This window comes from Lissotriton helveticus, chromosome 1_2, assembly GCF_964261635.1.
Source record: "Lissotriton helveticus chromosome 1_2, aLisHel1.1, whole genome shotgun sequence".
Lineage (NCBI taxonomy): Eukaryota > Metazoa > Chordata > Amphibia > Caudata > Salamandridae > Lissotriton > Lissotriton helveticus.
Window position 1 is genome coordinate 218,096,329 of NC_136058.1, and position 26,509 is coordinate 218,122,837.

A 26,509-nucleotide genomic window follows, 5' to 3' on the forward strand; every position below is an offset into this window, starting at 1 on the left:
TTCCCCCGGTGTCAGTCCACCTTTCGGATTGACTGGGGGCCGGATACCGGAGTCCAGTCCCCGGGAGCACCGCAGACCCCTAATCCATGTAACGGTTTTAGCAAAGAGGGTTCAGGTGCGGGGCTGCATGGCGCTTCATTCCGTTGTGCGTACTCTTCAGGTGAACCATCCTGATATTTATTTCAACAAGGTATCTCCCACTAGGGAAAGATGAATCGCTGCAACCTTGCCTTATGCTTTTTTCCGGTGTGCGTACCTCTTCAGGTGAACCACGCTGATATTTGTTACAACCGGATATCCCCCACGGGAGAAAGATGAGTCGCCACAAACCTTGCCTTTAACCATTTATTCGTGCAGGGTAACAGGACAATGCGTTTTTGTCGACATGTTTCGTTTCTGCTAGAAACTTTTTCAAGACGTTGCGCCTGCCACCAATTCAGTTCGCTGGTTTACCACAGGTAGAGATTTTCAATTTTAACATAGCTCCAACAAGCTCCACCCATTAGGAATCACTTCCGTTGGTTAGCAGGATTCTGGTACCTGTAGTGTAGTCAGCGTGATTTGCAACTGTTTTTTAAAAACCCTTCAGTGGGTGGTGGATAATTGTCCCGTTGTGGTCCAGCCACTTTTAAACCTCTGCGACGATGTTATGATGCCGGTTCCCCCGGTGTCAGTCCACCTTTCGGATTGACTGGGGGCCGGATACCGGAGTCCAGTCCCCGGGAGCACCGCAGACCCCTAATCCATGTAACGGTTTTAGCAAAGAGGGTTCAGGTGCGGGGCTGCATGGCGCTTCATTCCGTTGTGCGTACTCTTCAGGTGAACCATCCTGATATTTATTTCAACAAGGTATCTCCCACTAGGGAAAGATGAATCGCTGCAACCTTGCCTTATGCTTTTTTCCGGTGTGCGTACCTCTTCAGGTGAACCACGCTGATATTTGTTACAACCGGATATCCCCCACGGGAGAAAGATGAGTCGCCACAAACCTTGCCTTTAACCATTTATTCGTGCAGGGTAACAGGACAATGCGTTTTTGTCGACATGTTTCGTTTCTGCTAGAAACTTTTTCAAGACGTTGCGCCTGCCACCAATTCAGTTCGCTGGTTTACCACAGGTAGAGATTTTCAATTTTAACATAGCTCCAACAAGCTCCACCCATTAGGAATCACTTCCGTTGGTTAGCAGGATTCTGGTACCTGTAGTGTAGTCAGCGTGATTTGCAACTGTTTTTTAAAAACCCTTCAGTGGGTGGTGGATAATTGTCCCGTTGTGGTCCAGCCACTTTTAAACCTCTGCGACGATGTTATGATGCCGGTTCCCCCGGTGTCAGTCCACCTTTCGGATTGACTGGGGGCCGGATACCGGAGTCCAGTCCCCGGGAGCACCGCAGACCCCTAATCCATGTAACGGTTTTAGCAAAGAGGGTTCAGGTGCGGGGCTGCATGGCGCTTCATTCCGTTGTGCGTACTCTTCAGGTGAACCATCCTGATATTTATTTCAACAAGGTATCTCCCACTAGGGAAAGATGAATCGCTGCAACCTTGCCTTATGCTTTTTTCCGGTGTGCGTACCTCTTCAGGTGAACCACGCTGATATTTGTTACAACCGGATATCCCCCACGGGAGAAAGATGAGTCGCCACAAACCTTGCCTTTAACCATTTATTCGTGCAGGGTAACAGGACAGTGCGTTTTTGTCGACATGTTTCGTTTCTGCTAGAAACTTTTTCAAGACGTTGCGCCTGCCACCAATTCAGTTCGCTGGTTTACCACAGGTAGAGATTTTCAATTTTAACATAGCTCCAACAAGCTCCACCCATTAGGAATCACTTCCGTTGGTTAGCAGGATTCTGGTACCTGTAGTGTAGTCAGCGTGATTTGCAACTGTTTTTTAAAAACCCTTCAGTGGGTGGTGGATAATTGTCCCGTTGTGGTCCAGCCACTTTTAAACCTCTGCGACGATGTTATGATGCCGGTTCCCCCGGTGTCAGTCCACCTTTCGGATTGACTGGGGGCCGGATACCGGAGTCCAGTCCCCGGGAGCACCGCAGACCCCTAATCCATGTAACGGTTTTAGCAAAGAGGGTTCAGGTGCGGGGCTGCATGGCGCTTCATTCCGTTGTGCGTACTCTTCAGGTGAACCATCCTGATATTTATTTCAACAAGGTATCTCCCACTAGGGAAAGATGAATCGCTGCAACCTTGCCTTATGCTTTTTTCCGGTGTGCGTACCTCTTCAGGTGAACCACGCTGATATTTGTTACAACCGGATATCCCCCACGGGAGAAAGATGAGTCGCCACAAACCTTGCCTTTAACCATTTATTCGTGCAGGGTAACAGGACAATGCGTTTTTGTCGACATGTTTCGTTTCTGCTAGAAACTTTTTCAAGACGTTGCGCCTGCCACCAATTCAGTTCGCTGGTTTACCACAGGTAGAGATTTTCAATTTTAACATAGCTCCAACAAGCTCCACCCATTAGGAATCACTTCCGTTGGTTAGCAGGATTCTGGTACCTGTAGTGTAGTCAGCGTGATTTGCAACTGTTTTTTAAAAACCCTTCAGTGGGTGGTGGATAATTGTCCCGTTGTGGTCCAGCCACTTTTAAACCTCTGCGACGATGTTATGATGCCGGTTCCCCCGGTGTCAGTCCACCTTTCGGATTGACTGGGGGCCGGATACCGGAGTCCAGTCCCCGGGAGCACCGCAGACCCCTAATCCATGTAACGGTTTTAGCAAAGAGGGTTCAGGTGCGGGGCTGCATGGCGCTTCATTCCGTTGTGCGTACTCTTCAGGTGAACCATCCTGATATTTATTTCAACAAGGTATCTCCCACTAGGGAAAGATGAATCGCTGCAACCTTGCCTTATGCTTTTTTCCGGTGTGCGTACCTCTTCAGGTGAACCACGCTGATATTTGTTACAACCGGATATCCCCCACGGGAGAAAGATGAGTCGCCACAAACCTTGCCTTTAACCATTTATTCGTGCAGGGTAACAGGACAATGCGTTTTTGTCGACATGTTTCGTTTCTGCTAGAAACTTTTTCAAGACGTTGCGCCTGCCACCAATTCAGTTCGCTGGTTTACCACAGGTAGAGATTTTCAATTTTAACATAGCTCCAACAAGCTCCACCCATATATATGTATATACACACACATATACATATATATATTTGTGCACAATGAGATCCTTATAGTTTGGTGAGCTCGACAGCGGGTGCAAAGCAAAGGGGTCGGATCCTGACCCATGGAATCAATTTTATTACGAAGGATGCTGCACTCCGGAGTTCAGTTAAGTTTTACGATTTATTCAGCAACACTTCACCAACGCGTTTCAGCCTTGCACTATATATACTCACTCTGCCTTTATGTGGCATTATGGGAATTGTAGTGCCTTTTCAATGAAACTTTATTTTCAACATTTACAAAAAGGAATTTGCACCACTGTCAGTAGTGTAGCCTCATATGTTTCAGACAGGCAATACTTAGTGCATTAATAATTCATCATGCAACATTCAGTATTATTATGTTTCTTGGTATAGTCCCACTTTTTAAGAGAATTCTTTAGTCAGTATAGTCTCATGATTCTACCTTGGTGTAGTACCCAATCCGTCTTGAGAATTCTATTCTTGGTTCAGTACCCAATTTTTATATGACATACAGTTCATTTTGAACATATTCCGACCATTCTCTCAACTTGGGTACCTGTTATCCTGTGCAGGTTTTGTGCCACCATTGTCCAGTCCTCTCTCAATCTTGGGAAACCCCATGTCATATGCAGGAAGTGTGCTCGTGTCCCTCCGCAGCTTAGGCAATCAACCTATTCTATGTACTTATGTCATATGTAGGAAATGTGCCGGTGTCCCTCCACAGCTGGGGCAATCACCCTATCCTATGCAGGCACCGAGGCATTAGGTATGCGTGGTGAGGATAAAATAACTGAGTCAAATTAAATTGCGCATTACTAGCCGTAACCTGTACCAAGGTGGATGAACATTTCCAATCCCCATCCATGAACTGGTCCCACTTCTCTTCCCAACCATTATGAACAGTCTCCAGGTCTACGTACCTATCCCCCTCCAGCCGCTTCCAGAACCTGTGTCCAAGATTGCAGCGAGTGTGTACGACTTTGCTGGTTCCACGGGGAAGTCTGTCCATTTCTCTTAGACTGTGTGGGAGAGTTTTGCGTCTTGAAGGACCTAACCTGGCTTCACCCAATACAGACTGTCAGCCTCAGCCATTTTAATAAAAGTACTGTTTAGGTATAGGTCTTCCACCCTGTGACAACCAACCTCCATCCACTGGGAAATTAAGCCCTACGTTATTTAACAAATATGTAGTGCCCATGCTGCCATTGCCTGATCCTTAGGTTTTGATATCATATCATATGCCAGTGATACACAGTTGATGATCTGTTTTGATAATAATATGCAATAATTAAGGAGCAGTTCTCTAACGGCAAGAAGACAATTGCAGGCTGGATCGCGACCAACAGTTTACAATTAAATGCTGATAAAATGGAGATTATGTTATTCGACAAAGCCCAGCTAGCCTGGTCTTCAGACTGGTGGCCGTCAACAAACAACAACGTAGACAAAATAACATATGTGGATTGTAATTAATATATCGATGGTGGATAGCAACACACTATCCACAGGTATCGACTCGAAATATTCCACTATCCCTATCAGTCACATGTGTATACTTTTGTACAAAGCTTGTATGCACTTTTTGCACTAATAGTCACTTTTACTGCGCCGTCACTCTCTAGGAGCACCTTACAATTGTTTAAAAAAAATTATGAATCGAATTGAAAATTTCTAAAATTTAGCTCAACAAAATTAAATAAATGTATAAGTTTGAGTTAAATGTGTTAAAAGTATTTGTACCTTTATCGTAACAATCTGCCATGGGAGTCAAGGGCTATGCTTCCCCCATAGGGACAACCTTTTGGATAAATATCGTCCAGCCCAGGTCCCTGGGTTACTGGGTTACCCCTTTTATTTCTAATGTTCATAAAACTAGGCATATTATTGCATTGAAACAGTTCACTAAGTGCAAGACATCGCAGCACGTTACCCTTCCGGGGCCACAGCTTCCACAGCACCCTCCACCAGTTCACAAGGGGGTGGCCACATTGAACTCCCCGGGAGCAGCCGGGTCACTTAGGTCCGCCCAACCTGTGTCACCAGCAAATGTACATCTGACCCAGCAGGGCTAATGGTACCAGTAGCTCAGGTGTCCTCCACAATCTCTGGTCCGCATTTGCCAGAGTGTGCTGACATGACCGTCTTCACCAGCGTTCATGTCTCTTTCCTCTCTGACTTCTGGCTCTCCTAGTCCAGAGTACCATTATGCTGCACCACCACTCGAGGTGTCGAACGCGACTCTCCCTCTCCTCTGTTCTGCCGCTCCCATGCCAATCTGTTCCAGCATTGCCACTGTGACCATGCTTAGGGCTCCCCAGTTGTTGGCGCCTCCATGAAACTCCTGCCAGTCCCACACCTCCTTGAGAGCTGTGAAGAATCGGGATTGCCCATCTTGCAGAACTTGGAATTCGTGGAATAAAGGAGCATGTAGGTGAGGCCCATCACCCTAAGTTTTTGTTTAACGCCTCCAAATGTCTGGCCCAATGTGGGAAAAAGACAAATAAATTAGCATGGGTAAAAACAGTTTAGTTAAGCATTTACGTCTTTGTAAATGTAGAGTATTTAAATGTATGCATGTATGTACCCCAGGAAGCTGAGACTGTTTTTCGAAAGAGTACTTCTGGAATTCTTTATGAAGTCAAAATCATTTATAATTAAATATATGATAGCCGATTAGAATTGTTTATGAATTGGTCATCTTATCATGAGATAGGAGTCGTAAGTAATGTTAACAACATACATCTCATCATAAAAAGTTCAAACCTCGAGAATGGAAGAAAGGTAACATTTGTTTAAGTTAATGCCTGAATGAAAAACCTATTTGTTTGGACCATAAACATTGAATGTGTGCAATGTCTCTGTAGTGTGCATTCCTTGGTTAACAAGCCGAAGCACCCACAAGTATTCACATCTGACAGCTATTCCAGTGATCGCCACAAAACTGCCTGCTTATCTCCCAAAATCTACAAAATGTGCCTCCAGGCAAAGGTGAAAGTCTCAGCAGTTTCCCAAAATCTAAGTATTGAGGTCTCCATCAATAAGAGCTCCAAAACGAACCGACCTTTTCCCCCGAGACAGCCAGACATTGGCGCTATTGTTCCTGGGTTATGGGAGGTCAGGTTACTCGCTGACATGGAAAGAAATTTAGAAAGAAATGCTTCAACAGAATCTCTTTGTTGATTACAGAAACCGCTCGTTTATGTTGGGTACAGTAGCTGACTTATAGGACTCTTTCCAACTGGGCGAGGTACAGCGCCGTATTTCACAGCAAGCTTCTAAGGCACTTGAATATAATAACCATAAATCGAAAAAATCGAACGAGAAAGGTTATTTTCTAAGACGGAGTAATAATTTTCCAATCATTTTCTTACATAAATACTGTCATCTGTATTTATAGGTTGGGTCTTGCTCCTGGTAACTGCTTTCAGAAGTCTGTTTATTTTGGGGGCAGTTTCAGTGGTGTTAAACACCCTTGGGAGGCCTTGGGTGGTGCATAATGCTGTCTGGGGGTCAAGGGGTCACTGGCGGTGTTTAAGGTGGGATAAATTATGGACACATTCCATTGTTTTCAAGGCTTCAGTGGATCAGGAAAGATAAATAAAAATCGGAGCTAAAACGGTTTTGACCTGACCCTTTAGGAAGTGGGCTAACAGAATAAATAAAATGTGTGAGGAGACATGCTGCACACTTGCTGCTGAATGGGGTTGCCTATGGTTGAAGCATGAAGATGACATGGGTGGTTGCCGTTGCACATAACATGTTTGGAGGAAGTTCCATTCTTGCCGAGGGTAATGACAACAAATAAACTGCTGTGTAACGAAAGCAGTGGTAGAAAGCAGCTCACATTGGCATCGAGTAGACAAAGCCACTCCCAGACACCATCATTCACCACATGGCCAGGGAAGAGTAAATTGTATGGTCAGGAAATGGTTGATTGAATGTTTTTTATTTTATTCGCAAACATTGAATAGTGGGTTGAACATCGTCTGGCCACCGTTGAATTTACTACATCCATGTACTTTTGTGTAAGACATTGTTTTCCTCCAAATTGATTTGTTTTTGGAACAAATTAAATGTAATTTTTAAAGACTTTAGAATTGATTGTTATTTGTGACTTGAAAGTCTACTTGGCCATCCTCTCCTGCCTTTGTGATTTTTGGCTAAAAGGGGGTGAACCGTAATTTCCAGCAAAGCAATTTTTGTGCAATATATACTCATCTCACATATGGATGAATTAAACTCCCTCTGCGCTACACTGGATTCTGAATAATAAGGGTGGCATGGGTCTGTGAAATACCCACAATGTCACACAATTGATGCAAAAACATTTATATCTATAAAACAGATGAAGTGTATGTTACAATGCCAGGCTCAGTGCGTAATTAACACGCACCGTGCCAACCTTATGAAATGTACAAGAGGACCATGTTTAGTGCCTCTGCATGCATGTAAACAAAAACATTTGAATACGAAATTTTGGTCTGCTTCACTACACAAATATGGACATGAATTCATTCTTTCATGATCCTCTTTCATCTGAAAGTGGCACATGAGGGTGGCCTGGTTTCATGTGGTCCTGGGGCAAACATGGACCGGCATCTGAATGGTTTTAAAAATATATGTTGGTCAAGCCAATGATCTAGGGTCTGATTAGACTTCATTGAGCTCGTTAAGCAGCACATGAATCCCTCTCCTGAAAGGTAATATGGATCTAAGGGGAGTACTCTTCATTGTGAAAATCATTACTTAGAAGAGTGGAAATGTGGGCCACTACACCACGCCAAAAGCATATTTCACATCTTGTGGCAGAAAGAGGCAAATGTGTGGTTTTAGTCACAAATGTGTGCAATATTTTTTTGTCTTCTTGATACACATTGCTCCACTTTCATCCAGAATTGAAGAAATTATCTTTTTCTGATGAAGCTCAGAATATCTTCAAAACGTGGTGAGGTTAAGAGCAGTGTTTTTGTCACTTACAACCAAAGTCCATTAGAGAACTAGATAAGCTGCAATATTTTTGTGAATTCCTTCCACCATCCACATCTTCTAGATATCTGTAAAGCAATTCAGAGTGTGTAAAAAATGTGGTGCACTATTTATGAAGCGGGAAGTATTTAAGCTACCCTAAATGGCCATCTAAGTAGGATCATAAATGCATTGTTAACGAGAGCCTCTACGGCCACTTTCCTACACACATATTATGGGACATTGAGATCAGATGTTTCCCCAGCATGCACCTTATAGGATATTTTTATATCTTTGGTTCCAAATGGGATTTCAGGCTCCAATAATTTATTCACTTATTAATGCAGTATCTTGACAATACAACACAAATACCACATTATAAATGCCAGACAATTGCTAATATTAGTGCTGTGTTTGGACTGCATATTTATGGCCTTATTTTATTATATACTGTGCTGACATGTAGAAACAACAATAAAAATACTTCATTATTACCGAATTTCCGAAAGTCATTTGTATGTATTACTAAAAATCATAACATTAAAATCTTCATGACGAATTACATGAAAATATAATTCAGATTGACAACAGCCATATTGTCCATTTGCATAAATTATTGCAAATCACCATTTTGATGAAAAACAAGGCACAATTTAGAGAAGGATTTCGCTACAATTTACATGTTGGATTGCATTCCTATAACACTTTGGTGTCAAGTTGCATCTATTCAGATTAAACTGTTGAGAGGAATATTTTTCTCGAGGAGAGCACAAAACCACATACAGTGACATAAACAATACATTGCCAATTATTTCTCTTGTAAGGTGAATGGTAAATTATTAAGTATACATTTGTTTACAGAGTTCTAATTTCAAATCTGTCAAACTCAGGTTGTAAGGTAAGTTCCCCTTGTGCTGTTAAGATTACTATGTTAATCCTCCATGAATACCATCTTCTTGCCATCAATCGGCGCACCGGCAAAATCACGTGGATTCTTTAATGTATCTCAGTGATATGACATCAGTCTTATGCCGTGGATTCCTTATTCCATTTAGGGTCTCTGCTAGCTTCTTACGTTGTTTTTTCCTGTTCCTGTAGGGTAGCAATCCTAGCGCAGAGACACTCCTACTGGAGCAATCTGAGCCCCTTAAAAACTGCTAACATAACATACATAATCTGTCACTGTGGATCAGAATAGGTCAAACTGGATTCTCCAGTTTTGCTTATGGGATTCATTACCTGTATCCCCTTACTTTGAAATGTAGAGAACATGTTCAGTCCGGGGCTTGGTGATTTTACCATTCTGGTTGCCTGGGATTTAGAATTATTGCTTGTATAATCCTTTTTTAGGTCTCGCCTGCGCATTGAGCAGAGTGAGACTTTAAGGGCTTAAACAGAGCTTACCTAGACTGGCGATTTGATGCAGTGCATGTGCACTTTTAACTCAATGCGCAAGCGCAATTAGTTAAGATGCGCGCGCACAGCATCAAATCGTCAGCTTGGTGCCGCCAGCAGCTCTTCCTGCTCCGCCCCCTGCTGCATCAAAGGCTTTGCGCTCTGCCTCAGCCCAGCCATTCTCCTCCCCTAATTACCCCCTGCTGCATCAAAGGCTTTTTCACGGCCAGTCGGCCGTGCTTTCAGTTTCACGGCCGGCCGGCCGTGTCTTCTTTTCTTTTTTCATTAATTGAATGCGCTCACAGCTGCAAAGGTCTGCGCCCTCCGTCACTGGTAATCTCCCCATCTCCTAATTACCCCCTGCTGCATCAAAGGCTTTTTCACGGCCGGCCGGCCGTGCTTTCAGTTTCACGGCTGGCCGGCCGTGTCTTCTTTTCTTTTTTCATTAATTGAATGCGCTCACAGCTGCAAAGGTCTGCGCCCTCCGTCACTGGTAATCTCCCCATCTCTTGCCCACAACGAATGGATAACCAAAATGTTTAAAACCGCCTCATGAGTGCTGCAAAGCCCACGGCCCCCCTCCCCTCCGACAAACTTTAAGAAATCCAGGAATGCTGCTGATTTCATCTCAGTCGTTAAGAGCCCGCAGCATCTCAGAACCAGCTTGCTTTTTGTTTAGTCATGCCATAAGTATGCGCTATATCCACATCCACATCCTCCACCACATCCACATCCTCCACCACTTCCACCACCACATCCACCACCACCACCACATCCACCGCATCCACCACCACCACCACTACATCCACCACACCCACCACCACTACATCCACCACCCCATCCACCACCGCATCCACCACCACCACCACCGCATCCACCATCACCACATCCACCACATCCACCACCACCACATCCACCGCATCCACCACCACATCCACCATCACCACCACATCCACCACAACATCCACCACCACATCCACCATCACCTCCACATCCACAATGACATCCATCGCCACATCCACCACCACCACATCCACCACCACCACCACATCCACCACATGCACCACCACCGCATCCACCACATGCATCACCACCGCATCCACCACATGCACCACCACCACATCCACCACCACATCCACCACCACATCCACCACCACATCCACCACCACCACATCCACCACATCCACCACCACATCCACCACACCCACCACCACATCCAACACATCCACCACCACTTCCACCACCACCACATCCACCACCACCACATCCACCGCATCCACCACCACCACATCCACCGCATCCACCACCACATCCACCACCACATCCACCACGACCTCCACATCCACCATGACATCCACCGCCACACCCACCACCACATCCACAACATCCACCACCACCACATCCACCACATACACCACCACCTCATCCACCACCACATCCACCACACCCACCACCACCACATCCACCACCACATCCACCGCATCCACCACCACCACATCCACCACATCCACCACCACATCCACCACCACATCCACATCCACCACCACTTCCACCACCACATCCACCACCACCACATCCACCACATGCACCACCACCGCATCCACCACCACATCCACCACCACTTCCACCACCACATCCACCACCACCACATCCACCGCATCCACCACCACCACCACATCCACCATCACCTCCACATCCACCTCCACATCCACCACCACATCCACCACCACATCCACCACCACATCAACCATCACATCCACCATCACATTCACTGCCACATTCACCGCCACATCCACCACCACATCCACCGCCACATCCACCGCCACATCCACCGCCACATCCACCACCACCACATCCACCACATCCACCACACCCACCACCACTACATCCACCACCCCATCCACCACCACCACCCCATCCACCACCACCACCGCATCCACCACCACCACCGCATCCACCATCACCACATCCACCGCATCCACCACCACCACATCCACCGCATCCACCACCACATCCACCACCACATCCACCATCACCACCACATTCACCACCACATCCACCACCACATCCACCACCACATCCACCATCACCTCCACATCCACCGCCACATCCACCACCACATTCACCACCACATCCACCACATGCACCACCACCGCATCCACCACCACATCTACCACCGCATCCACCACCACATCCACCACCACATCCACCACCACATCCACCGCATCCACCACCACCACATCCACCACCACATTATTTACAAAATTAAAAGCCATTGTTATTTGTAATATCAATACATCTAAGTCACGTAAATACAACACACATTGCATTACAAATGCTATAGGTGTCACATTTGCGAAAGTTAAAACTATTGACATTGTAACTGACAAAGCTATTAATTTTGCTATTTTCAAAACCAACACATAAATAAAAAAAGTGTCATTTACAATACCAATCGCTCAAACTTTCCTAATGCGAGACCTATTGCATTTCCAATGCTTGTTATTGGATGTTTGTTAAGAACTTTCTCTTCAAGGGTTCATCGTATTGATCTTGATGCCTTGTATTTGTATGGATTTCTTTCTTACTTCATTAAAACTGATGGCCATATTTTGTAGGGAGAGGTTTGTTTTTCTACCATGGTGAGTTAATAGGGCGGGTGATTGCTATACACATAGAAATTTTCCCAACAATTTTGATTCTCCAAGTTCCCCCTTTTTTGTGTGGGACTTAATTCCACCCCATGACTTTTACAACGTAATTAAGCACCCAAAGCAACAATTGCATGCATTTATGCTGCAGGCCATCAACATGTTGGTAATGTGTATAATCTTTCAATGTTTACGTTTCACTTTTGGGGTGGAGCCTCTTCAAACTACACATAAAAAGATAGGAATGAAGGCTGCATGAGTGAAAGGATCTTGAAGACTGGGAAAATTCTGCCTTATCAGCGCCAAGAAACCAACCAGTGAACAAGCGCTCTACAAAACCTTTCTAACATAACATAACATAATGGTATTCAGAAACTGGTACATCCCCATGAGTACTGTTACATTAGTAGACTTCATGTAGTATCTGCCAGATGATAGAGCATGTTTGCACTTCCACTCTCCATTTTAAATGTGTTTATAATTCTATTCTATGACTCCCAGTTCTATTTGAGTGTTTTTGTAAAGTGTATTGTTAGTCTGAGTATTATATGAACATATTAAATGAGATGTTACAAACAATCTCCTTTTTTTACAGGTAGTGTTTGCTTTGAACCAAACCTTGCTTCAACATGAAAGTCTTAGAGCAGGTAGCTTTCAAGCCCCCTACACAACAGAAGACCTGACCAAGCACTATAACTGTGGGGATCTGAATGCTGTGATATTTAACCATGATACGTCTCAGGTATGGAAACAGAAACAGGACTATAAAATGTGTACGCTTTTCTTATGGGATGAAAGCAAACTCTCACGTTCAAGAATTTAAGGTTTAAAATTTTTCATATTTGGCTTGATTCTATGAAGTTTCAACCCAGGACAAGTATGATAGTCATTTTGTCTTTGATCCATCTCTCATCACTTTATTTTAAAGAAATTATTTCATGTTATACAAAAACTGCTATTAAAATGAGTGAGTGGCCAATATGACATAATAAAACTGCATTGAAACTCCTGAATAGGTGTGAATGATGTTAGTTTCTTAATTTATATATCTAGTGCTGTTATCCGAATACCCCAATGAATCATTATATTTTTATATATTAAAATATATGACATAGTGGGGCATCTTTCTACTTCTTCTGACTTCTGCTGTCTCTGCACCAACCCTCACACACTTCCCAATAAGATGAGCTATTTATAAAGATTTGTTGGGTTCCATTTTTTGCAGATGTTAGTGATTTGTGCGAACCACATAGTGCACCTTTCAAGATGTCAGCACTTGAAAGTTTATAAAAGGGATCAGTGAACCATGCAGCAACAGCAAGTAAACTTACAAATGTACATTGTGAGTAACACATTTCTTTTAAATAGGTCTAAAGAATGGGGTTTTTTCAGTAGAACTTTGTTTTTTTGAGTTTTGCAATAGGATCCAACTGTCAACACATTATTCTAGTTTTCATTGAAAATCTGTTAGTGTGCCTGCTGTAAATCAAGAGTTAATTATTTAGCATGTGTTTTTGTCTGTGGTCAAGTAGGGCCCTGAAATAGGTTAGGAGCAATAGACAAAGTCTTTTAAAGCTGATTTGAAAAACAACACCATGCATTACAAAAATATGCATTGTTCGAATTCAGCAACCCATTTATCACCCCTAGAAGCATTTATTATGTGGTATTTCACCTAATAAAATTTCTAAAGGCAAACAACCTACTACTGACCAGCTACATTCCATGGGCCAGCATTTGGCAGTTGTCCCTCGGGTGAGGAGGGAGCAGGCAGAAGGACGCTCTTTCCGCGTCCTAGCTGCAAAACTCTGGAACTTCCTCCGGTGCACATCCGCAGCATTACCAACTACGTGGTATTTCGCAAGGCCATTACAACTCATCTTTTTCCTATACTTTGGGCTCTGTCCCTCACAGTATCCACCCCACTACTGCTACAGTTAGCGCTGGGACGCCCCTTTGCTGGAGCAGCTGTGCGCTCAATAAAACCTGTAGCATAACATAGTATACCAACATATGAAGAATCATATTGACATGTGGCTACTCATTTAGGGCCTTATTATGATATCGGTCGGTGGGTCGGAGCGCCAACCACTACTGCAGCAGTCAGGAGACTGCCCAACAAGCAATCAGTGGTCCGACTGCTGCATTATGATGCGTCTACCAGGCTGACTGTTGCAATGACCTCCTTTACACTGCGGCTTCTGCTGCAGCCCAGGAAAAACAGCAGCAGCCCAAGCCGCCATGTAAAGGAGCTCTTCCTGCACCGCCAAGTACTGTGTGCCATGCACCATATGGTGCATGGCACACGGGGCACGGTGGTGTGTGAGGGCACTACATGTGCCCCTGGGCCACTTTATAGTGATGAAAATCAGTTTCCAACAGCCTTTTCATGTCGGTCTTTCGAACACGAAAAGGCTGTCGGAAAGGAAAATTGTAATCCTGAGGGCAGTGCCTGCTTCAGAATCGCCTCAATTAGGGATTGTGATTCCGACCGCTGCCCCAATGAAATCACTGGTGCTGTCGGTAACGTTGGTCTTCTCCTCAACAGTTTAGAGTCCAACCGCCTGAATTGTAATCCTGCGGTCAGACTAAAGGGCTGTTGGTCATACCTCCACCGGTGGTTTGTTGGTGGCGGTACGACCCACATCATAACCAGGCCATTAGTGACCATAGCATTATTTAATAGTTAAGAATCTGAATTTTTATAAAAACCTGTAGAGTGTTCCTGATGCTCAGTTCCCTTTCCATTCATTTTCATTACTGGCCCCCAAATATTGAATTTGCTTCCTGGTCCTAACTACTCTGGCCCCACCTAACAGTCTTCAATGTCTCTTTTAAAAGGCTACCTCCTTACTTTTGTTTCTTTCCTTCTATTGTACTCTCTTGATGGGAACACAATTTGCTTTTGAGTGGATGAGTAACCAGCTGCTTTGTTTGTTGTGCATGGTGATAGCGCTGCGAGGCCTCCGGGTAGCGCTGCGAGGCCTCCGGGTAGTTACACGCTATACAAGTGCAATTTTTCATTTCATTTTCATTTCATAGAAGACCATTGGTAGAGGCCGCACTTACATTTATTGTGTTTTGGTGTTGCATGAGAGTTTTGAAGATTGCACTCCAGGGGGTGTGGTGTGTACCTGCATCTTAAGCACGGAGCATATCAAAGGTGCTAGATCCACAATCGCAGGTAGCATGTAGCCCAAGTATTACCACAGTCAGAGAAACAGTTAAATAGCCTCTTTTGTTGCTTCCTATGCACTTGTATTTTTTCATAGTAAATTGCCTGAAGAATAACAATTTGGTCACAAAAACGAACTGTTTGACAGTGTGATAGCTCTGCTTAGGAAAAAGCTGCATGTTGAAGCAAGTTGATTTGTAATTCAGGACAGAGATTGTATTCATTGGATAGAGAAGGTGAGGGTGTGACAAGTTCAAGAACAGGAAATACAGATGTGGCTGAGTACGCATTAAAGAGGGCATTCAGCATAGAAGAAAAAAACATGCTATCTTTGCCTAGTTCTGCATCTCTAACGATCATGTTCTAGAATGTATGTTTGTTTATTGGAGGAAGTCAATTGGGTTTTTGAGCTGTGTTGTTTAGATGACCACATTAAAAAACAGATGATATCAGATAAAAGGTACACAGTACTATTGTGACATTGAGCTATCCACATTTTAGTAAATGTTATTTCAACCAATCAGTTGTCACAGGTACTGCTGTCTAATTTTCAGGTACTGCAAAACCACAACCCCTAAAAACAGGAAAATCTGCCAAAAATACAAGTATTCATATTTTGCTTCCCCCTTTAAAGCCTTGGAAAATTGGTCTGCCACTTCATTAATGGGCTGTCTTGTACTGTGAGTGATGGCATTTTATCTCATCATTCCTGTAAAGTTGTCTGAAAAAGTGCACTTTTTATTACATTTTCTTTGCACACAAATACCTACCACCGTTAGACTACAGCACATTCACGTTTAACACTTTTACACTTTGGATACAAAAAACATCTGGGTTTACCAGCGCCAGACCTATTAGCTTTGCCTACACTTGTTTACGTGTGAGGTGGCCTGGCTAAGTGCCCAGTAATGGCTCCTGGCAGTGCTTGAAAGAGAAAAATATATATGTCCAGGTAATCACCAACCCAGCCTACTTGTTTGCAACTAAGATGTTCTACTGCTCTCCCATTAAATGCATTGAGCCCCTGCTGAGAAGTGTAAATAGTCTGCAAGGGTTTAAGCAAGCTGCAACGCAGCGGGCATCCAAGCATTCAGGGTCCCCCTAACCCTTCATAGGGGTTCCATTCAGTCCAAGGTCAATGAATATCTGTGAGATGTGGGAGAGTCAGTGGCCCCTCTGCGCATTCTGCAGGGGGAGTGCATCCTTTTGCATTAAGTGACTGATCCTCTGTCTTTTAAGTGAAAGATATACCAGTTTCCCCACTCCGTCAGGGTAAAGGACTCTTGCTCGTCAGTTGCACCGCGGGTAGTGGGATGCTTTGAGTCATCCTCTCTACATTCTGCAGGGTGCCAAATAGTTACTCGTTTGACTAATAGTATTTTTAGGTTTTCTGCAAAGCTGGGCTCCAGGCTGGTTACGGAGACGACAACAATTTATAGGGCAAGGGTTTTATTGATTGCAACATATGGGGCCGGTATTTGGGGTTATCACAACAGCCCGATAGTGCAGACCGAGGAAAATGGTTTCCTCAAATGCCTCCTCAGCCTACCCACTTCGGCTTCTTTAGAGATTATACACATAGAAGTGGGGCTACAGTATCTCACGGATATAGTAGCATCTTGACAATTATTGCTCTGGCACACCGTATGGTCTAAGGAGGAACCAATTTTACTAAATAAATCATTTTAGACTGTTTTACTTTGGCTAATGCAATGAAGATCCCTTAGTTAAGGTTTATTAGTTCACAGTACAGCAAATTATTTAAGGTCTCAGTACGGTTTAATCCCCCCCAGGTATCTTTACTTAAGAAGTTTTTCTTTAGAGAATTTTTTATGAACCACAGGAGGGGAACTCGCTTGTCCGCGAACGCAGGAAACCAATTGTAGAATTGTATTTAACACTTACTTCTAACGTAGGCTGTCAAGATTATTTAACAATCTTATGCATTGTTTTGTATTAGTTAGATTTAGATTGGGAATTGTCCACCATTTAGTGGCTTTCCCCAACCAGAAAATGTGTCCTCAAGTCACGACCCCCTGCCCATGTGATGGGCAGAGCAGGCAGACCACCATGCACTTTATGCTGTTTTGTGGGTTTTATTCAGGTTTTAGGAATTATTATTTAAAACCACTTTTGCTTGCGTATGGTAGTGGTTCACTCCTTGCTGCAATAAAATATCTGTCCGAACTCAATGACGCCAGGGTTTGTCTTAACAATGCACTTTTTAATGTAAATGCTTTTCATGCATGCAAAAGTATTATTGTATCGATGTAGTAACGACCCCCTGACGTCTTTTATGAATTTGTGTTGCCTCTGTTATAAAATGTTATCTGTTTTAAATGTGATTCATTCTGGCCCCATGTCGCAGACTATGCGCCATCTGCTACGTCTTCCCTTACTTGATTTTTTTATAGGTAATTTACTTATTTTAAACATATGTGATCAATGTTGGCCCCATGTTGTACATCAGATGTTATCTGGGTTTTTTATGCTTAATGCAATTAGTTTCGATGTATGTATACTTTTATGGTTGTTTTATGCATACCGAATAAAGATTTTGAACTGAACTGACTAGTAGTTCAACCACTTTCCGTAAGTAAGTAGTTGCACTTTTGGTATATGATCCTATACAAATACATGATTGTTGCTAGGGATATGGATAATCGAAGGGCGAGAGAGCATATGTGGACCTTATAAAAGGTTACTATTTTAATCCAACGTGTATGGTGAGTGATGCAGAACCCTTCTGGTGGTTCTTTGGTGAGCTTTGCTACAGAGCTGGCAGAATCGGACGAGTTGCAGTGGGCTGATGCTATATTTTAATAAAGTTATAGTTCTGATAGTAGCACTTTATTTCATTCATAGAAGAGCATCATTTTAAGTCCTTTGTGTTCAATCCAGTGTTCCTTAAGCTGCCTCTGCATTTATTGTGTAGCCCGTGCTATAAGCCAAAATAGTCAGAGAACAATTCCGAATGACTAATGTTAGATTTGTCATCTTTCAAAATGCTAGTAGGTGATGACAATTCCGCTGCTGTTGTAGAACTGTACTGTGTGTTCACTCTTAGAATATGCAGCCACATTACAAACCAATAAATGCACAGCACTGTAGCGCGGATGTGTGGTTTGCTGTCTCAGGATCATAATCTAGCACTTTACAACCTTTGATGTTTTTATGTGTGTGCTGTGCAGTGCCAGTGTGTATATGACTCAGCCCTGTGCCACCCATCTACCGCTTTGTCATTTAGAGACCCCACCTGTATCTCATTTACCCAGGGAAAGAGTGGGATTGCATATGTTTTCTTTTGGGTGTTTTGCTTGCCTGCTTGGCCCATACTGATTGAAAAGCTTTGTGAAGAATGTACATCCACCAAGGCTAATTATACGTCTTCTTGAGGCCTTTGTTCGTAATCCTACTCAAAGCATAAGACTTTAGAAAATCCCCAGTTTATATTTCAAGAGGAAATGAAGTATGGAAAGGATAATTAACTTCTAAAGCATATATCAATTAGGATTTGTATCGCCTCTTGTTGCCAGTCCACATTATTCACGATAGCTGAAAATTATTCAGAATGTATGCTTTTCAGAGATTTGGGTGAATGTGTATCATTTGAATTGTGCGACTACAGTGAATGTCTCTCAAAAAGAGATCAGTACTTGCTAATATATGAGGAGCATTTCATGGAAACATATTGCCTGATTATGCCATACAATTGTATAAAGTCATTTAGTGTGTGTTTCAGGTATAATTCACTCACCTTCGTGTCCACATCAAAATGATGGCAACTGTATTTTCTATAAAGTTCCTGCAAATTGTAAAAAAAATGGTTTTTTCCATGTGTCAACATTTTTTATTTGAAGGTTTTTTTCTATTTGTCATGGCTCAGTGATAACTAGTTATTGCCTTTAATCTCAAATGTGCCACTGAGTGCTCCTGCAAATATTCCCTTGATAGCAGTCCAACATTTGAGGTTATATGTGTGTATATGTGTGTATGTGGAGACAAGGAAATGAAGAGATGAGTGAGGAAGAGGTTTAGAGACAAAATAGAGTGAGTGATGAGTTAGTGTGTGAGAAAAATAGGGATGTGATAGAGGAGCTCTACCAATATTAGCTGAGACTCCTTAAAAAGAAGGCACTCCCAAGAAAGCTGAAAGGTTTCCCTCACATTTTCCCTGATCTAAACATTAAATATGACATATTTCCTTGATAACAATAAGACAACGATTGACCATTAACATCAGCATTTGATTATGCTCAATACTCATAGGGGGTATTCACATCACACCTCTAACTTGTATTAAAAGAATCGGATTCATCCCATAAATTAGATAGAGCATGTGTTTACCTGCAGAGGTATCTATTACTTATTACGAGCAGTAGACCACTCTCGGTTGGGTCAGTAGCCCAACTATGAATAATGGAAACCATATTTCAAGATGGCGCCCATAGGAATACTGGAAGGTGCCCTCCCTATCTTCCCATGGTAAACACAAAAAATGTCATATAAATGGGAAACAAATATGGCGACGGCTTAGATGCCAAATGCACTTAGTGGGGGATTTAACCCAGGGATATAGGTAGGATTCTTATGGTATTTTGGAACAACCCGAGTTTTTGCTTATTTGAAGCTAGTATTATTCCGTTTTGGAGTCTCTGAAACCTAAATAATCCACCTCGCAATCGGGGTGCTCCTACTGAGTTATGCCTCACGGATAAGCGCTAACTCGCAGCTGAGCATTGCATTTGATGCATCTTATTACTTTTGATTTGACCATACGATATGACACAATATCATACTAGGAATAACTATAAATTGATCATATGTAATAGATCCTGTCCCGATCGTAGATCTACCATAATACTATGTTTAGTCTCTACGTACAAGACTTTAGCTCTCCTGTGCTCACAAACTTTTCATTTTTGTACTCAAGTACCTGTAATTAATCACATCTCTTCTGAATATGTGGTACCCACAAATGATCATATGAGACATACAATGTAGACCATATATCTGACATTTACTGAAGTACTTGAGCATGGAGATACTTACTTTCTGGTAGTGTTCACTTACAAATAATCACAGAAAAATTACTTTATATTGACTGCAGACGTCAAGAGACTAATTAAGGCTATTTAAGCTCTTATATATTTCACATACTTGGATATATGAAATAGAGCATCAATTGGTCTGTTCACCATCACACAATGCGGATAATGAATTTATTAAATAAATGGAAAACTATTAAATCTTCAATTCGACTGACCCTGTTCAAATGTCATTCTAATATCAGGCACCCACAAATGAGACACTTAGAATTCTTCTACCGCTTACAACTTGGTCTCTGATGTCTGTTACCAATATCTGTTGAATCTGTTAGCTCTCTCTTTCAGACCCTCACTGCTTCCTTTCCTAGAGAACATAGTTTCTAAACACCTAATGCACCAACTTGTGGTCTTGAATCTCACTGCACCAACCTGTGTGTTTTAAGATTAAGAACTAATAATCGCTTCTCATGAATCTGCACAAGGAGAATGATTGTCTTTCACACAAACCTATATATGTAAATTGTAAATTGATACTTGTATAGCGCACTACTCACCCGCAAGGGTCTCAAGGCGCTTGTACGAATACCGCTGTGGAACCCATCCTGGCTTTCCCTGTGAGGTGTCCACTCCTGGGCACCCCCAAGGTGGAGGCCAGGCATCCTTAGCGTTGTGGGGGCCGTTGTGGAGATTAAGCAAGCTATTGCCCAGAGTTGCAGAGTGGGACTCCATGATTGGAATAGGCACCGAGGCGAGAATTATCAGGTCCGGGGAATTTTTGAGCCCAAGACCCGCAGAGGCGGGGAATTGAACCCTGGTCCCGGGCTAGATCTCTGCATCAGGGTCTGCCGCTCTAAATATTGAGCCACACTTAGTGATGGTCTCCCTGGTATACAGGATTTGAAACCAATGTGACAATCATTATGCTTTGATTTTCACAGCCTTGAGAAAGCTGCAGGCAAATTAGCCCGAGGGGGTGAAACACGTGTTGACTGTTGTTTCATTCTTGTCGCACATCAAATCATCTATTTTCTAATAAAGAATAGAAGCCACTCACAAATTGATATATCTATGATTCAATTTTTAATTGGAAAACAGTCCTACTCTATTTGGAACATTTTCATAATTGGGGTATCTAGGGTCTAAACCTTGTTGGAGTGAACACCAACCAAATAACTAGGGGATTTTAAATAAGAGGAAGATGACTTAGGACCCTTGATCTATGTTAACAGGCATGGGCATTGCAAGATTGGGCCTTTCTGAGCTGGGAAGGGTTTCGGGCTAGGACTTTTGTTCCACTGCAACCTAGAAGGTAATATAAATCATAATTAGCACCCCACACTCGTCATTCCCTCAATCACAAGAAAACCACACAAAGACCAAGAGGAATATATTCCTCGCAAATCACAGATACAACTTCATACATATCCTGATAACCAACATGCACCCTCAAATTATAAGAACACATTCCAGCTTATGCTCATTAACATGTTCTTCAGTACACCACACTCCAGATATCGCAGACCTCATCTCTCATCACAAGCTTAATGCTGTCTTCAACAAGGTTAATCTCAACATCCTTGCACACTCTAGATGTCTTTGTTCCTACAGAATACACAGCATCCATCATGTGGAGTGTGTTGGCCACTTTTCCATCTTATTTACATGCCTCCCTGGCCGAACAAGGACAATAATTGAGGAATTGTTGGTTTCCTCGCCGCCTCAGCAAACCAACATGCCCAATTGACCCTCCTGGGTGCTTTACCTTCATAAACAAGCACATGTTGGGAAAAAAAACAATTCACTCTCCTCAACCTCATTCATACACTCAATGTGACATCATGTCAACCAAACCAACACACTAATATTAACCTTGATCTTTACTTTTATTGTCACCAACAATGCAATGCACACCACTCATATCCCTGGACAGAACTGGACTGACCACCTCATCATCTTTATCTACCTGCTCACACCCACCAACAAACCAAGTTCAATCTTCTCTTGTACCCTGCTAAATCCATGTCTTATAGTAACTCCCATCTAAACGACTTAACAACTTTTATGAAAAACATGTAAAGTGGCTTGCTCCTACTAAAAACAAAAATGTGCATGCCAAGATCCATAGAACCAATATCCTCTGATCTCACTGCCATCAAATGTTCCATCTGCAGAGAGGAAAGAAAATTGAAGTGGATGATGGCTGGATGGATGGATGGGGGAGTGGATATATGAATGGCAGAGGACCTCAGTTGGCAGTGTGGATGGATGGTATAGTGGTAGAGTGGATGAATGGAATAATAGCAGAGTGGATGGATAGTGAATGGATAGATGGATGGTAGAGTGGATGGAGGGCTGTCTCAGTGGATGGATGGATGGATTGGAGAATGACGGCATGATGGATGATAGAATGTCAAGGTGAAAAAGCAGAAATCAGTAGGTAGGTGAAAGGGTGAAAGGATGAATAAATGGATGCTTGGATGAAAAATACAAGGGAGCTGTTCTAGGGTCGGTGGGCTCACTTGCTTTACTTAGTTGGTGCCATCAGAGCTTTAGTTCAAAGTGAGGGGGGAGGGTGTATGTTAATTTTCTGACTAGTCCCTTGGCTAGACCTCTGCTGTCATAAATCACCTCAACTTTATCCACACCATGAAGTCTCAAATGGAATTTACTGACAATGTGTTTCAGTTGTTCTTGTTCTACCTTTCCCACACACACCACATCAGTTCATTCAGATGGGTACCCCCAGATCTGTTTTGCCTGAGGAGTCTCTCATTGATCCATACTCTTCCACAACGGGTCTACTCTTCGATAACAGTCCTAGAATTCCTCAATATGCCTATTACCACAACTATACTTACAAATGTCTTCTGCCTCAAACATTGCCTGCACCTTATCTTGATCTGGAAGTCCCACACCTACAAGAAGCACAACATCATCAACACAGAGTTCATGTTATTTGCCAACAACAAGTAAGAAATAGTACAAATCTGGCTCAATGAGATGCACCTTGCAGTTTTTCAACCCCATATTTTACCCAAAGCTAAGTCACTTGGATTCACTGTAGACAGCAACCTCATCCTCCAAAAACACATTGCTAAGAAAACCAAGAGCACTTGGTATCAACTTTCGCTACTAAAGAAACAAAACCATTCCTCGGAGATAATAGCTTTGAAACTGCCCTTCAAGTACTTACACTTTCGCATTTGGATAGTGAAAAAGCCCTGCTCCATAACCCCCCAATTTTCACCCTGGCCCCCTTTACATCCCACATGCCACAGCACATCTCATCCAGGGCCTTAGGAAATACAGTCACATCACCCCATCTTGATAGAACCTCCCTCCTTACCTTTGCTGGCCCGCACCATATTCAAAACTAATTTCATCCTTTACAAGGCCGTCATGACTTGCACACCCTCCACATTTTTTCAGTGAAAATATACTAAACTATATGTAGTTAGCCATGCAGCTATTTTGGTCAGCAATGTTTTTATCAGGATATCTTCATAGCGAGTAATTTAAAACCCAATATTCCGATACCGTAGGTATGTTACATTGGTCTGTTATGTTCTTTTGATGTATATATGCGACCTACCGGTTAAATAAATTAGGACTTTTATTCGTGTTGACGTCTTCACCATTGAAATTGAAAAGGAGAGAAAATCATTTTTAAATATTGTTGAGCAATATGCACTTCCTCAACGAAAAATGTTGCCCAAACTAAGTTTGAACTAGAACCCTTTGGAACAGTGCACCTTTGGCAATAAGCTACCTTACTTGCTCGCATTTCATCATTACTGGAAGAAAACGGTTTCCCAGTAGACTGCCCACCAGCAATAAAATATATAAACAACACAATTAATTGAAAGCATTCGTGAAATGGAAAGTCTTATGCTTCTACCATATTTGTTCCACTCCTGTACCAGCGCCAGTGGGCGATGCAGTGTCATTCAGGATAACTTAACGAGACGCCTTGGCATGAAATGCACTCCCAATGCCCTGGCATATCTCGGCCTCCCCAGCTCTAAGCTTAACACAGAGCTGTTTTTAAGGAACCCACTCATGCCAAGAAAAAGCTCCTTTCCCACCGAGCCGTAGGTGATGGAGTTCAGCTGCCGAGTTACTGGGTGCTTTCTTCAACACACAGTCTGCCAGGTTACTATGCAGGTTTTTGGCTGAAGCTTAATATAACTTAATACTCTAAGGGGTGATGCTTGCTAGAAACTTGCAGACTTAACAAAATGGATCATAATCGAGTGTTTCATAAGGATAAACATCCGATGCCTTCAAGATAATATCTTGAATGGAAAATGATATATTACAACTTTGCACAATGCTATAACACAAGATCACAATAATGACTATAGTGATGAGGGGGAACAGTTTCAGATCTCAAACATAAATATGTCAAAATTATATTTTATGTATTACAATTTGCCAAATGCTGCTATTCTTCCTACTTAACTCTCAATTACAGCAGTAGAAAACGCTTACAATTATTGAACGAAAGGACGCCAAATACACCATCCAGTTTTTTTTAATAGTTCACAGCTTTCTTCTGCTATGTGTGCGCTGTGGACGCCCACACATGGAGACATCCTTTTGCTCCCAGGGATGGTGAAATATACAGGCCCATGTAAGCAGATGTCTTACTGCACTACCATTACCTGCCACGGAATGATGCCAGTTGTCAACATATGTCCTCTAAATGACCTTAGAACTAATAAAGAAGGACTACCCAAATGGAAAATCATCAAAAGACCTAAAACAACTAAAGTCCTTGCAACAAAGTGACATATTTTCTGTAGAAATGGGCACTGAAAATTGTATATTAAATCCTTCACTGATTAACAGCTGTAGATGTATGCATTTAAAATGTTTCAGAGCAGAAGTTTAGACCAGGACGATCAGTATTTTCAAGGTCCTACCACTTTGTTTTTTTACACTCTTTCTTTCAAAACATCCCCCCAAAAAGCTAATCCTGGTGCTTTGTGAAATTTCGGTCTGTGAAACGCTTTTAAGATTACTGTTGGGAAATATGACTCATTATAACAAACTACATTAGGAAATGTGATTTGCCATTGTCATAAATCACTCTGCTTGTATATATAAAACTATTTGCTGCAAAGCACTTTAACCTTGTTTTCAGACTCAAAGCTCTTAAATCTAGCACGCCAGATAAGATTATTTTTCGTAGATAATTGCGTTATAAATTTCCTTCCTTTACTTGACATGGAAATAAATAATATAGAATATCTGGAACGGGTTCCACCACTGTAACGGCGAAATGCCATTGGAATGCACTGTATGCCACCATATAATGAATTGCTGAATGATAACATCCCTATGGGTCAGTGTATTATCAAAAGTAAAAGATATACATTTTAATAAAAAATAAAAAGAATGTAAATGAAAGCTTTGGGTCAACCTTTTCAGTCACGAGATAAGGTAGCTCATTGGAGTGTACTTAAATTATTTTTAGTAATTTCAGTTTGTTGATAAGAATGGTAGAAGCCAGTGGGGTGACAGCTCTGTCACGCGGCTATAAGTCCCATTAGTCTCAGTACTACAGAACCTTTCTTGTATCCTCCTTTCACCCCTTTCTCTCCTGCTTCTTTCTATCATCCTTTGCCTAATTTTCAGCAAGTCAAGCCTGAGGGGGATTAGCTAAACATATATTTCAAAGTACCTGTAAACACTGCTCTACAAACTATGTTTGGCTAACCTTTTAACAGTAATGCTAATGTATTTGCTTATAAATTAATAAAATATTTTGAAATCAAAATAGAATTCTAATTGTACAATTCCACTTCAGTACAATATATAGTAATCTCAAATTTACCGAACCCTAGTGCATTCTACACATTTTATACATGTGTGCCAGATGGTCATTATCAGTACATTGCAAACACAAACATACGAAGGACGGATTGCTGAACTTTTCACTCATCCCCAGTCACAGAACTGAGTTGAATCCATCATCGGTCTTTAGTTCACTTCGCCACCCCAGTTGAGAAACAGCTATATGCAAATCTGTCTTGACCCTATGCCTCATGGGAACAGTCTAGCCCGAACTGCCAAGCCAGGTCTTTCCTGGACCAGAAACAAGCATCCTGGGACCGGTTTC

General features: G+C 42.5%; 1 protein-coding gene across 1 annotated transcript in view; it reads left to right on the forward strand.

Annotated features, from left to right (window-relative positions):
* Positions 1-26,509, forward strand: part of TRABD2B (TraB domain containing 2B) — a 628,641-nt gene that overhangs the window by 326,634 nt on the left and 275,498 nt on the right. Inside the window, exon 3 of the mRNA XM_078673472.1 lies at positions 12,758-12,904. Within this exon, the coding sequence (XP_078529598.1) occupies positions 12,758-12,904 (147 nt within the window). The remainder of the gene's footprint in view (positions 1-12,757; positions 12,905-26,509) is intronic.